Below are 15,021 nucleotides of genomic sequence, written 5' to 3' on the forward strand. Positions count from 1 at the left end.
AATAAATTTGAAAAAGAATCTATGCAATTACATAAGATGTAGCTCAAAGTTTTAAGGATTGAACCTTATAAACAAATTTGCTTTATTTCTTAATTTGATAAAATGTAATATGCCATCAAAAATTATAATTAAATAATTTTTAATATTTGCTTAAAAACATCAGTTAATGAAATTCTTTTTATAATCTGGGTAAATATTAACAATATATACTACAATAATTTTGCTAAAAGTTGTTATTCATAATTGGACTTGTTTCATCAACTTCAACTCAATTAAGTTGGTGGTGGGTCATTATTGCTTCTGCAACATGTTATTTGGCAACAGTTTTATAATGTGAAATTAAGAATGTTAACTTCATTCCATTTTAAACTTATACTTCAATCCAAAAAATTATTATGATTTATATATTACTATGAATTTAATGCTTGTAGGCTGTGAAACATATTGAGGCCGATGAATTTTCACTGTAAAGATCAATTTCAACACCTTAGGTTCAGAGCTTGTCAAAGGCACTTGGAAAGTAATTCTCAAATTTCATTACCCACCACCTAATCGGTCAGCGTTCTCTGATTTGTCATTAAATTCCCCTGCCTAAAGTAAGCTTTAACGTGTGATTGTGACATTTAAGAAACTTCCTAAGTTCTTCGTTTTGGTTTTTGCAGGTTTTAGAAGTCCAAATTGTCTTCCTGGTGTCGTTTACTGCAACAAGTCTGCCCTTTAAATCTTTCTCTTCTTAATTCCCAACCATTTTCCATTTCTTAGTCTCTGAAATTTTCTTAGACTATGATATGGGAACTCATAAAAGAAACCCAGTTTTTCTTCTTCTGGCTTCATTAACTTTTCTACTGTTTTCTTTTGCTCAGTTTTGCCGTGCGGTTAATGATACAATCAGGCAAGGTGAAACAATAAGAGATGGCCACAGTTTGAAATCGGAGAATAATTATTTTCAACTGGGATTCTTCAGTCCTGTAAACTCCACATCTAGATATGTGGGGATATGGTACACGTTTGATCAGAAAGCAGTTGTTTGGGTTGCCAACAGAAACAGTCCCATATCAGACAGAAATGGAGTTTTGAGGATTGAAGTTGATGGCAACTTAGTACTCCGCGATGGAAATAACAATTTAGTCTGGTTAGCTCCAGTTTCAAGTTTGGCAAACAACACTGCAGCAAGACTCCATAATACTGGAAATTTCGTTCTATCAAGAAATGATAGCATTGATGATAGTGATGCTAAAACTGCCTTATGGCAGAGTTTCAGTAACCCAACTGATACATTTTTGCCAGGAATGGGAGTTCCAGTGAGTTCAAAACTAGGTGTGTCCATTCCTTACAGATCATGGAAATCAGCCACTGATCCTTCACCAGGGAACTACAGCATGGGCGTTGATCCTAATGGAGGACAACAGATAGTGATATGGGGTAAAGAGGGAAGGCGGTGGAGAAGTGGGCAATGGAATCTGCAGTTCTTCATAGGGATCCCCTATATGAGTAATAATGTTAGTTCCTTCCACGGCTTCAAAATTTCTTTGCCTGATGAAACTGGGACCATGTATATTACATACAAGCCGCCAACCCAAGATTTATTTAGATTTGTGATATCCTGGGAAGGTAAAGAACGGCAGTTAAAGTGGGATGATGATAAGAAGAAGTGGCTACCTCTGCAATCAGAGCCTGACCCTGATAATAGATGTGAGCTTTATAATTATTGTGGGAATTAAGCGACTTGTGACCGCTCAAATTCTCGTCGAATCTGTAATTGTTTAGAAGGGTTTAAACCAAAGTTTCAAGATCAGTGGGATCAAGAAAACTGGTCAGGTGGGTGTGAACGTAAGATCCAACTGCAATGCCAAAGCACGAATCGTACATCTCGGGAAAATGGTAAACCAGATGGATTTAAGAAACTCAAGTGCACCAAGTTACCTGATTTAGCAACTTTGTTGCCATCTGAGGAGAACTCAGAGGCTTGTGGAAAGAGATGCTTAGAAAATTGTCAATGTAAAGCATATGCATTTGTTACTGGGATTAGATGCATGGTATGGACAGGGGACTTGATCGATATGCAGCATTTTCAGCAATTTCAGCAAGCTGGGAATTTCCAGTTCTTCTACCGTCTCCATCATTCTGAATTAGGTAAGATATGGTCCATTAGAAGTTTTTAGCTAGCTCATTTTTATCATAGAGTAGTTCTAAAGTTTCTGCATTTTTTCCTTTTGATTTCCACTGCCCTTTACCTATATCAGATATGGTGTCATAATTCTAGGGATATTGGTACTTCAAACTAAGCTTTTAGTGAGCTGAATGATGTTAACAAAAATGGCTGAGACCGTACACTCGTTTTAACATTGATTCTTCTGTCTCTATTAGCTGACTAAATATGAAGCAAATTTGACTCCGCTACTAAAGGATCTATACTTATATCAGATATGTGTATAACATATACTAACACCTTTCTTTTTCTCACTTGAATTGTAGATGGCGGGAGGAAGATATCCAATCTTGTGATAGTTATAATATGTGTGGTGGCGGCATGTTTCTTGGTGGCATCTCTATGGCTACTATGGAGATACAAGAAGAAAGTGAAAGGTGAGTACTTTTCTCCCTCAAAAAAGGAAAATAAGAAAAGAAAAGGAAAGAGGGTATTTATATTTCCAGTTTGTCTGCAGTTTCATCAATGCCATGTTGCAAAGACGACGATGTAGAAATTTTCGATGTGTCCAAGTCCAAAAGAAAAGAATTTTCGGCAGATCTTTCAGGACCATCTGACATCCTTATAGATGAGAATCAAGACAATGGGCCAGAGTTACCAATTTTTAATTTCAGTGTTGTGGCTGCTGCAACGAAGAACTTTTATGAAGGAAACAAACTTGGGCAAGGACGTTTTGGTGCTGTATACAAGGTGAGCTTCTTTAGTTTAGTTAAAAAAAATAATGTCTGTAATGTTATTGAATTGAATCAAAGGTAATGGCGGTTACTGTTTATGTTTTTATCACTAGGGAGAGCTTCCTGGAGGTAAAGAAATAGCAGTGAAGAGGCTTTCAGGAAAGTCCGGGCAAGGCTTAGAGGAGTTCAAAACTGAAATTATCTTGATTGCCAGATTGCAACATAGAAATCTTGTTAGACTATTGGGCTGCTCCATTCATGGGGAAGAAAAGCTGCTGATTTATGAGTATATGCCCAATAAAAGTTTGGACAATCTTCTTTTTGGTATGTTCCTTGTTATCCCTGTTTAGTGTTCTTTGTAATTGTATGTCATAATTTATTAGGCTTTGTAGTTGTTTGATTGTGCTAACGGTTGCTTCCTGATAATCTTTCTGGCAGATGCAACCAAGAAAGCAGAGCTAGGCTGGAGAACCCGCCTCAACATTATCGAAGGCATCGCAAGAGGACTTCTTTATCTCCATCGAGATTCAAGACTCCGAATAATACATAGAGACTTAAAAGCCAGCAACATTTTGTTAGACTCAGAAATGAATCCAAAGATTTCAGACTTTGGTATGGCCAGAATGTTTCAGGGTAACCAAATTGAAGCAAATACAGTTCGAGTAATTGGCACATAGTAAGCAATCGCTACATGTTAAAACCGGAAGCCCAACTCTCAAACAATTTCAATAGCTTTAGACATATCTAATCGCCTCTTTTCTTAAAATGCAGTGGATATATGTCTCCTGAATATGCAATGGAAGGCCTGTTTTCAGTAAAATCAGATGTTTACAGCTTTGGGGTATTATTGTTAGAGATTGTTAGTGGCCAAAGGAATACTATCTTTCGCTCATCTGACCACACTAGTCTTCTCTCATATGTAAGTACAAAAAGAAAAAGCATTCATTTGATCTTATCTGCTACTGCTGAAGCTGAAATATATATTGATTTGATTGGGAACTGGCTTCAGGCATGGCTTCTTTGGAGTGAAGATAAAGCGATGGATTTGGTGGATCCTTCCATTCGAGATACATGCTCTCCAAATGAAGTGTTGAAATGTATACATATAGGGATGCTGTGCGTGCAAGATTCTGCAGTGCATAGACCAACAATGGCGGCCGTGGTGTTATTGCTCGAGAGTGAAACTCCCACGCTCCCCATGCCTACGAAACCTACTTATACTTTCCTTCGGAGCGCCATAGAAGAGGAAGATATAGGGGACGCTCAAGAAATTGGATCTTCAAATGATCTCATGGTCACTGTGATAGTTGGAAGATAGATTGTTTTGTAGATAAAAATTACGTGAAATATAATATTTAATATTTTCTATATCATTTCAATGTTCATTGAAAAAAAAAAAAAAAAAAGGAGTTCCTCGACCTAGGCTCTGCTTCTCTTGGTTGCAGTGTTAGTGGTCCAAGCTTTTAAGTGACTCTAAACCAACCGCAGAAATATGGGGAACCCCATCAAATGAGGTGACCTTGCTGCCACTCAAATGGAGTAGCGGCTACTCAAATGGACCCATCATATGGAGTGCTAAGTACTTGACACGGTTGCTGCCCAGATTAATTAGCTTTTATGAGAAAACAGGCCCACGGAGGAGCCACTCTCGCCTCGCCGACACTGCCATTGGCCCCTCACAAAGCCTGGGTCCAAGATGGGTCTGTTGAGGCTTACCCATTTCGATTCTTTTCAAAACCATTTTTTTCTGCCTTTGATTTTTCTTACTTTAAAGTTGTAAATTTCTTGCAGAATGAATTATCGGCATTTTCTTTATCATTAATTTTGAAATTAAAAGTAAATAATTTATTTTTAAAGATAAATTCTTCATTTCTGATTTAAGAAAAGTCAATGCCTCTTATATTTGCAATTAAAAATAAATTTCTCTTTGATAATTCATGCAATTTCTTTTACTAAAGGACATATGAATTTTAGATTTTAACCAGTCCAACTAAAGTGTTGCTTGGTCTTAATATAAAATTTTTATAAATATATTGTTTATGAAAAACATTTCACTCACATAATGGGTGATTAAAATAATCTAATTTATTTTATATCTCTTCGCTGTTGATAAAACATTTATTAATCATTGGTTTGACGTTTGAATTTCATAGGGGATAAATATAAGATGAAATAGTCCTTTACCTGGGAGGACTAATTGACAGGAATTGCAAGTAACCAATAACAGCATGGATATGAAAACATTATTTGATCTTTTAGGTATTTTTTTAAATTTAAAGGAATAGGTTGTTTTCATAAATATATATATATATATATATATATATATAGAAAGTGCGTATGCTTTCTAAACAAGTAGTAGGAAAGCGCGTCCCTTTCCCCTAATGGTAAGTTTTTCAAACATTGGCAACGGTAAGATTTTTAAAGAGCACAACAGTAAGATTTCTTTTATAAATACCAAGCCATTTTTTTTTTTTTCACTCAAATCCAACTTTATCAATTATTTTTAAACTCTCAATTTTCTCAAGTTTTGTTCTAAATTTTTTGATACGCTTGTTCAAAAACAATATTTTTATTATAGTTTTATTTAATTATTTCGTATATTATTTTTTTTGATTAAATTATCACGAATGACAAACTCTTTAATTCGTTTCGATGACAAGCATATTTCTCCTGCTTAGGGGCGAAGCCAGAATAATTTTTTATGGGAGGCCGAATGAAATTTTAACTTTTTATAGTCTATATCTTTATATTTTTTAAAGGATTAAATTAAATTTTTTATAATTTTAGGGGGGCTAAAGTGTAATTTTACCTTTACTAATTTAAAATTTTAAAATTTTTTAAACTGTCTAAATAATAAATTTTCATTTTAGGGGGGGGTGAGGCCCTTGCTAGCCCCTTAGCTACGCCTCTACCGCCGCTCAAGCGATAATGGTTAGACGAAATTTTGAATTTCGTTATTATCAATTAAGTTAAATTTAAAGTATTTTATTTTTGAAAATATTTGAAATATTCTTTTGTCGATATAAATTGGTAGATGATCGTGTTTTGGAGTGGTTTATACATAACTTGTCATAGAGCCTAGCTACCGAAATTCGTGTTTACTTGCATGCATCTTGTATTGTAACACCCTGACCCGTATCCGTCGTCGAAATAAGGCTACAGAGTATTACCGAAGTTTTCAAATCATTCGAACACATATAATAAACACTTCATATCATATCAATAAACATATTATTAAACCAAGTCAAAAACATGCATATTGTCCCTTATACAATCCCTCGAGGCCTTAAATACGCGTTAGAAACAAGTCGGGACTAAATCGAAAACTTAGAGAAATTTTTAGAAACATTGAAAATTTTCAACACCGTAGGGATCACATGGCCTCGTGGACATTCAAAATAGGGACACAAAGCCGTGTCCCAGCCCTTGTTCGTGCCCGTGTAACTCACTGACTTGGGTCATACGGCCAAGCCACACGCCCGTGTGCCGGACCGTGTACCCTTCGAAGTAACCCCACACGCCCGTATGAAAGGCCGTGTGCTAGGCCGTGTAACAACCTGACTTGCAACCCTTTGAAAGCTATAGCGCTGAGACACAGCCTGTGTCTTGCCCGTGTGGACGAAAATAGGCCATTTTACAAGCCATTTTTTCTAACCCAAACTAACATGTACCTGCAAGCACTTTTGCACATATATACAAGTCATATCAAGGAATCAAAATCATGCATGAACAAGTCATATACATATGGTATAATATCATACAACTAATATGCCCTTAAGTACGTCAAATGGCATATGTAAACATGCATAATCATGTGCTCATTTTGGTCAAAATGATCAACTAACTTCTAACTAGATTTGCATCAATACAAACCATTGAATTAACTTACCAAATGGTACCAAATAAACTAGCCTCAATATACATATATGTCTTCTATAGCAAAGTACCAATTCACAACAAGTTATAAGACATATATAACTAGCCTCAATATACATATATGTCTTCTATAGCAAAGTACCAATTCACAACAAGTTATAAGACATATATAATATGCACATTCAGCTATCATTTCACCTTTCAAACACATTAAGCAAATCATCAACCATATTAAGGCTAATATTTACATGCCGAAACTAAATTCATTAGAACACCAAAATCTCACAACTCAAGCTAAACCAAATGGCCATTTCAACAATTAAACACATAGGCCAAAATTAGCCAAAATACCTATACATGCCATTATAACAAAAATTAAACAATCGAAAGTACCAAAAGAGCCAATGGATAGTGTGATATAGCTCCGACAAGATTTCAACCCGAACGAGCTTCTGATTCACTATAAAACATGGAAAATAACATAGATTAAGCATTTAAGCTTAGTAAGTTCATATAACATATAATATAACTTACCATTTAGTCATATAATAGGTAAGTAAACCAAGCATATCCCAAAACAATTTGGCCAAATGCCTAAGCACATATTCACTAACCATGTTAGCCATGTAAACACATATATAAGCTAATAAACGTGGATGAATACAACAATTGATCAAATTCCAAATACATGTATCAACCAATTCAAGTTTCCATATACTATGTAACAACATATCCATGTAATTCATGTGTATACCTATAATAGTTCATATCGAACTCTTATCATTTCGTATCAGAACATTGCCCGTTGAACTGTTTAGAATACTGTTCGATACCTGAGATAGCTCACACATAGTGTGCTAGCTCATATAACTATAATCCGTATGCTCACACGAGCTATAAAGCAGTATGCTCACACAAGCTGTGGAGTATCCGTAACACATACAGGACCTCAGCCATCAGTAAGACGCTCAGGACCAATACCCAAATCATGTAAACCTTAATGACATGTCATTTGTATCCTACGAATTCTTAAGGTTCAAACGGGGCTCGGTAGCCGTACATCGCTTGATACGTAACCGTGTATGTAACAGACTAATTTTCAATGGCGTCGGGAATAGAGATTTGAGATTACTAAATCCGATGAGTGAGTTGAAAATTTAATAAATTAATACCTATGAGTCAAATGTGAATATAGAAGTATTTTTGAATTAGTGAATTTGGTGATTTAAAAGAATTAATTAGGTAAATTGGGTCGAGAATGAGGTATCAAGACCTTGACTTCATAAACTGAGCCATAAAAATTTTTAGAAATATTTATGGAGTGTTAGTGAGGTAGTATTAAAATTTCGTCAGGAAATTTTGACGTTTGGGTGGTTAATTAAATAAAAAGGACTAAATTGAAAAATGTGTAAAAGTTGCTAAAAGGATTAAATAGATCAATTGTCAAATAAGGAAGGACCTAAAGTGAAAATAAACCCAAAGGAGATATTTTGGGCGACAATAGCTGATAAAAATCAGGAAAAGGGTGAAAGAAGGGTAAAATTGAGAAATTGCCAAAATTAGCTAAATAAAAATGGGACCAAATTGGAATATCTAGAATTCTCTTCATTTTTTCTTCATTCTCATCAGCCAAAACGCCATAAGAGGGGTTCTTTAAGCTAGTATTTCATAATTTTTGCACCAAGTGAGTTAATCCTTGCCTTTTTCTTATAATTTTTGTGTTTTTAAGACTAACAACTAGGTCCTACTATTAAATTCATTATTTTTTTATTTCATGGATGAAATTGAAAGTCATCATGGTTGAGTGCTGTAAGTTTATGATGAAATATCATGAAATTGAAGCTTTAATTTGTTTATGATATGATTTTATTAGGTAATTTCAATAGAAATTGATTTTTAGGACCTAATTGTGAAAATGTTTGGAATTAAAGTCTAGTGCTCAAATTATGATTCCCAAAGGTTATAAAGTAGTTTAAAGTGATAGAATAAAGTGTTAATTGAGAAAAATCAGCTCAATTGAGAGGTTAATTGAGTAGGGACGAAATTATTATTTATTAAAAGCTTAGGGGAAAAATGGTAATAAACATCTTGCACTAAAACAGTTTTGGACAGCAGCAGTAGGCTAACTTTCAAAAATCACCATAAATTTTAGAAATCAAATTAGAAGATTTAAAAAATAGAAGAAACGTTGTAAGTAATGGAATTGTAAATCATGAGATATAATAAATTTTGTAAGACAAGGTCAGAATGAATTCAGTTTCCCCTGTTCTGATTTTGAAAAATAATAAAAAATTTATTAAAAATAATTAGGGGCTTAAATTTATATGTTTAGAATCCTGAATGAGTCTATTTTCAAGATAAACAAACAAGAACATCATTCGAATCCTGTATGGGGAGATAATTAATTTTTAGTGAAGAAGGGTTGGAACTGTCAGACAGTAAAACAAGGTTGACTTTAAAGAGAATAACCTGTACTTATTGGTTAAACCAAAAATTATGAAAATGTTATGGTAATAAGATACTTGAGTCTAGTTTCAGGAAAAATTAGCGAATCTTAATTTGGAGTTCTGTAGCTCAAGATAAAAATAATTTAGTGACTCTGACACGGATGCATAGCCTGAATATTCACATAAGTAAACAGTGAAAATATGGATAATGTTACTTACAAGTGTGTTATTTATACTAAGGATGTGGATGGAGAGGAGGAGGAGGAAAATATACAAATATATATATGAATGACTTTTGTATAAATTGATCACATGCCCGGTTATAATTGATAAATGTTGAATTAGAAATGATATAATGTTTTATTTGGAATATTTATTATGAGATTATGATTATCATTATAATATAAAAATCAAACTTGTGAGTTTTTATGGCTAAATTTTAGTGATCATTTGTTAATTTTATGAATTTCATGATGTTATTTCATATGTATTGATGATAAAATCGTGAATAATGTAAACGTATGAAAATTGAATAAATGATCAAATTGAGCACTTTAGTTCAGTGACAAGATGAATTGATGTAAAAGACCATGGTTGGACCATGGCAACAAGTGATAAGCGATAGCTTCGGCTACATTTATTTGATCAAAGACAAGTGAAAGTGATAAGTGATAGATTCGGTTACACTTATCTGATCAAGGACAAATGACAAGTGAAAAGTGGTAGCTTCGGCTACCTGATTAGTGAAAAGTGGTAGCTTCGACTACCTGATCAGTGAAAAATAGTAGCTCCGGCTGCCTGTTCAGTGAATAGTGGTAGCTTCGGCTACAAGTGACAAGTGATTATCAGTGAAAGAGAAGAGGTCAGACCATAGCTGAGCTATGGCATTCTAGTGAAAAGACCATAGCTATGCTATGGCATCAGTGATTATCAGTGAAATTCAGTGCATATTGATGTAGACCAATTCTGTAAGACGTTCACTAATTTGACAAAGTTTGGTAAGTGTTACAATGGTATTTGAATTTGTGTGTATAACTAGGTAAACCTTTTTGGAATAATTATAGGTAGTAGATGTACAAATCTTTTTGGTGTCAAAGTGTTAGTGCATGAATTCTTCAATTAGGTGGTAGCTTAGTAAGTAATGAGTTATGATGCTTGATTTGTGATAGGTTTTTTTGTAACACCCCTAACCCGAATCCGATCGCCAAATTTAGGCTAAGAGGTATTACCGAGCTAAACATTAAGTTTCTCATTCACATTATCAATCAACAAAAACAAAGATCGAACTGAATACATATTGATTTTTCAGTTATAAATGCCATTTTCATATGGCCAAAATATTACAGCTACAAAACATAGTTATCAACAGTCTAACCTATACATGCCACATCTAGACCAAAATATAACTGTACCAAAAAGGTCGATAGTATGATGAACTGTGGACGATCCCCGAGTCGGTGGCCAAAATCAACAATCTATAAAACAGAGAAATAAAGAACCGAGTAAGCTTTCGAGGCTTAGTAAGTTTTGAGCATTACAAACAATTAAAACTTATCATTTACATCGAACATTAAGTATCACAAAACTCATATTCTAATTATAATTCACTTGGCTAAATATACTCAAGTTCACTAATTATAATGCCAATTGGCCGAATATATATATATACACATGCACGTCCCGAAATCTTCAGCACATACTTCATTCTACTATATGACTCTTACAATTAATTTAAGTTATATAATTCCATATAATGATAGACATTGACCGAATAGGTCATTCTCTTATTCGTAGAGACAATAATCATCCACACATATATATTGTTCTTTGATACTAATAATTCACTTTAAAATCAATTCACATACGAGTACATAATACGTACCTGGCCATCATAATGTATCATACATAATCAATAGTAGTTTACCACGAACATTCGAATTCATAATCTTACTCGAATCACTGGCGTTGAGCCTACTAGGTTTTAAAACCCGAGATCAGTCACTAGCACAAAGCCTTCGGGACTTTAAACCAGGATATATTTCCAGTATATAGCCTGCGAACCTTAAGTCCGGATATAATTCCAGCATATAGCCTGCGGGTATTTAAACCGGATATAATTCCAAAGACATAGCATGGGACCTTAAGTCCGGATATAATTCAGATATCATGCATATTTAGTCATATTTTAACACATATCATTCAACTTATCACTTTAGTAGTCATTTACTACATTCGAATATAAACTCAATATGCACACCATCATTTACATTTCGACTCAAGAGTCATACATAAATATCACATATTCATTTCACCATTCAAGCTTAAACCCAAAGTGACCATTAGACTATAAGTCATATACAGGAATTATTTATTTCACAACTTAATTCAATTAAAAACCAAAAGATCACAATTCACCTAATATACTCATATAAAAACATTATCGATTATATACTAAAGGAGACTACTCAAAACTTACCTCGGATATATATATGAATAGTTGCGGATAGGCTACTCGATTGCTTTCTCCTTTCCCCTATCTGATTTAGATCCTCTTTGCTCTTGAGCTTAATTTAAACAAATGAATTTGTTTAATTACTTACTCAATTTTACTTCCTAGTAGTCATAGTTGACAATCATATAAAACTCCAATACATATTATATTTTATAAAATATGCCATGACTCGATTTCATGCTTATTTAATCCATATCTAATTAGTATACACAAACAAAGGTTCACATAACTTACCATACTTTCTTATACATGAATTTAATTATATATATATATATCCGAATGTCTCTATAACACAAGGTACATACATAAGGCATATATATACCTATGTGACTGTCACAATTTAATCGTTTACTTATATTTATGCACAACCACTTATACACATGTATATATATTCATTGCATGCTTTAATAACATATATAACCCATTTGGCCCTAACTACTCAAACTTAGCCTTTATATTCAATTCCGTTTTATGACCAAATGTAGCAAATTCATATAGGTTTCACCTATGCCAAACAATGACCGAACCATTCAATCTTGTTTAAAGCCGATTCTATCTTGTTCATATTAAGGACATAAATCACTTAAAAGAAATTCTAATTGTTTAAAGCCGATTCTATCTTGTTCATATTAAGGACATAAATCACTTAAAAGAAATTCTAACCTTTCGCACACTCATATCTAATGTTATAAGTAATGCCGAATGCTCAAACTTAACTAAACTAAAAATTTACCCTACATCACCTTAATTAACCACTACCTATTCTTCAAAACATCGAATACAAGGTAATTAACACCTATAAATTTATACCGAATTTGCTAGCACATAAAGTCCTTGACCGAATGTTATTAACTCAAGCCACAAAGATTATTCCTTAAGACACATTCAAAGACCACATTCGGCACCTCCCTAAAAACACATACTAACCTCAACTTTCAAGTTAAAAACAACTAACAATTCATCATACCCAACATTACTATCCATTCTAATGACATTAAAGTATCTACTAAGAGTTTCAAACTCCTTGGCCGAAATTCAAACCTCAAAATATCCTAAATTCAAACCATGAAATAGGTAGAATTCAAACTAATCATCCCAATTATGCATAAATTTCTAAGAGTTGCATTGTACATACCTCATTCAAGCAATCACCTAAGCCGAAATTCAAGCAAGAATTTTTTCTTCTTCCTTTCTTCTAGCTACGGCAATGGAGGAGCAAAGATGAACCAACTTTGGTTTCTCCTCCCACTAACCGTTTCTATTATCTTTTATTCATTAATTCATTTAGTAAATATAAAATGTTAGTAGAAAATATATATAATATATATTAAACAATATCATGGCCGGCCACTAACAAAAATGGATAATTTGACATGCAAGTCCACCTTTTTGATAACATGCATTAATAGACCATTTTAAAATTAACCTATCACATTTTAAAAATGTCTCACATAAGTCCTATTTAATAAATTTCACATACAAATGACAAAATCAAAGCATGAAACTTTTACACATGCATTTACACATATAATAAGCATATAATATAACAGTTAATTATTTTTCTGACTCGGTTTTGTGGTCCCGAAACCACTTTCCGACTAGGGTCAAATTAGGGCTGTCACAACTCTCCCCCACATAAGAAATTTTCGTCCCCGAAAATCTTACCAGTGAATAAGTTAGGATATCGTTCTTTCATAGAGTCCTCAAGCTCCCAAGTAGCTTCTTCAACCCCATGTTTATGCCACAGTACCTTCACTAATGAGATTTTCTTATTTCGTAGTTCTTTTACTTTACGAGCCAAAATACGAACCGGTTCTTCTTCGTAACTCAAATCAGATCGAATCTCAACCTCTGATGGATTAATTACATGCGATGGATCGGATCTATAACGTCGAAGCATCGAAACATGAAAAAAATTATGAATCTTTCCAAGTTCAGGGGGTAAAATCAATCTGTATGCGACCGACCCAACTCGTTCGGATATTACATGCGGCCCGATGAACCTCGGACTCAACTTGCCCTTACGGCCAAATCTGAGCACCTTTTTCCAAGGTGAAACTTTAAAAAACACTTTATCTCCGAATTGATACTCAATGTCTTTTAGTTTTAAATCCGCATACGACTTCTGACGATCTGAACCTGCTTTCAGACTTTCACGGATCACTTTTACTTTCTGTTCAGCATCTTTAATCAAATCAACCCCGAAGATTTTACTTTTCCTAAGCTCAGTCCAAAATAATGTTGTACGGCATTTACGACCGTACAAAGCCTCGTAGGGTGCCATCTTAATGCTTGATTGAAAACTATTGTTGTAAGCAAATTCAATCAAAGGTAAATACCGTTCCCATGAACCACTAAACTCAAGGATGCAACATCTCAACATATCCTCGAGTATCTAAATTATCCGCTCAGATTGACCATCGATCTAGGGATGAAAAGTGGTGCTAAAATGTAACTTAGTACCCAATGCCTCTTGCAATTTCTTCCAAAATCGCGATGTGAATCTTGGGTCTCTATCTGACACAATTGAAATAGGTACCCCGTGTAATCTGACAATCTGAGAAACATACAACTCGGCTAGCTTATCAAGTGAGAAATCCATATGTATAGGAATGAAATGAGCTGATTTAGTTAATCTATCTACCACAACCCATATCGCATATTTCTTGCTCGGTGACAAAGGAAACCCAGGCACAAAATCCATCGCAACTCGATCCCACTTCCACTCAGGTATCATGATCGGCTGAAGTAAACCCGAAGGCACTTGAAGTTCCGCTTTCACTTGTTGACATATTAAACATTTCGAGACAAAGTCAGAAATGTCTCGTTTTATACCATGCCACCAATACTGATGTTTCAGATCGTTGTACATTTTCGTACTACCCGGGTGAACTGACATTCGACTACTATGAGCCTCGCTCAAAATCATCAAAATAAGTTCTGAATTTCTTGGAACACACAATTGACTTCTGAACCTCAAACAACCATTGTCGTCAATTTGAAACTCTGAATCTACATTCGAAACACATTCAGCTCGTTTAGCAACCAAATCATCGTCGACTTTCTGAGATTTACGTATTTGATGAATCAATAATAGTTTGGCTTTTAATTCTGCTACCAACACATTATCGGATGATACGGACAGGTGTACATTCATCGCTCACAAAGCAAACAGTGACTTGCGACTTAAAGCATTGGCAACCACGTTAGCCTTTCCCGGGTGATAGTCAATGACAAGCTCGTAATCTTTCAACAATTCAAGGCAACGTCTTTGTCACAGATTCAAATCTCTTTGAGTCATCA

The 15,021-nt window shown here is 34.3% G+C and overlaps 1 protein-coding gene across 1 annotated transcript; it reads left to right on the forward strand.

Moving 5' to 3' along the window:
- The first annotated feature begins 597 nt into the window (after nt 1-597).
- LOC108484739 (G-type lectin S-receptor-like serine/threonine-protein kinase B120) lies at nt 598-4,256 on the forward strand. Its single transcript, XM_053029958.1, is given in 7 exon segments — nt 598-2,133; nt 2,476-2,586; nt 2,667-2,899; nt 2,997-3,207; nt 3,322-3,559; nt 3,655-3,802; nt 3,893-4,256. Coding segments are annotated over 7 exon segments (2,595 nt in total). The 5' UTR covers nt 598-788; the 3' UTR covers nt 4,202-4,256.
- The last annotated feature ends 10,765 nt before the right edge of the window (nt 4,257-15,021 follow it).

The sequence above is a fragment of the Gossypium arboreum genome, chromosome 6 (assembly GCF_025698485.1).
Source record: "Gossypium arboreum isolate Shixiya-1 chromosome 6, ASM2569848v2, whole genome shotgun sequence".
NCBI lineage: Eukaryota > Viridiplantae > Streptophyta > Magnoliopsida > Malvales > Malvaceae > Gossypium > Gossypium arboreum.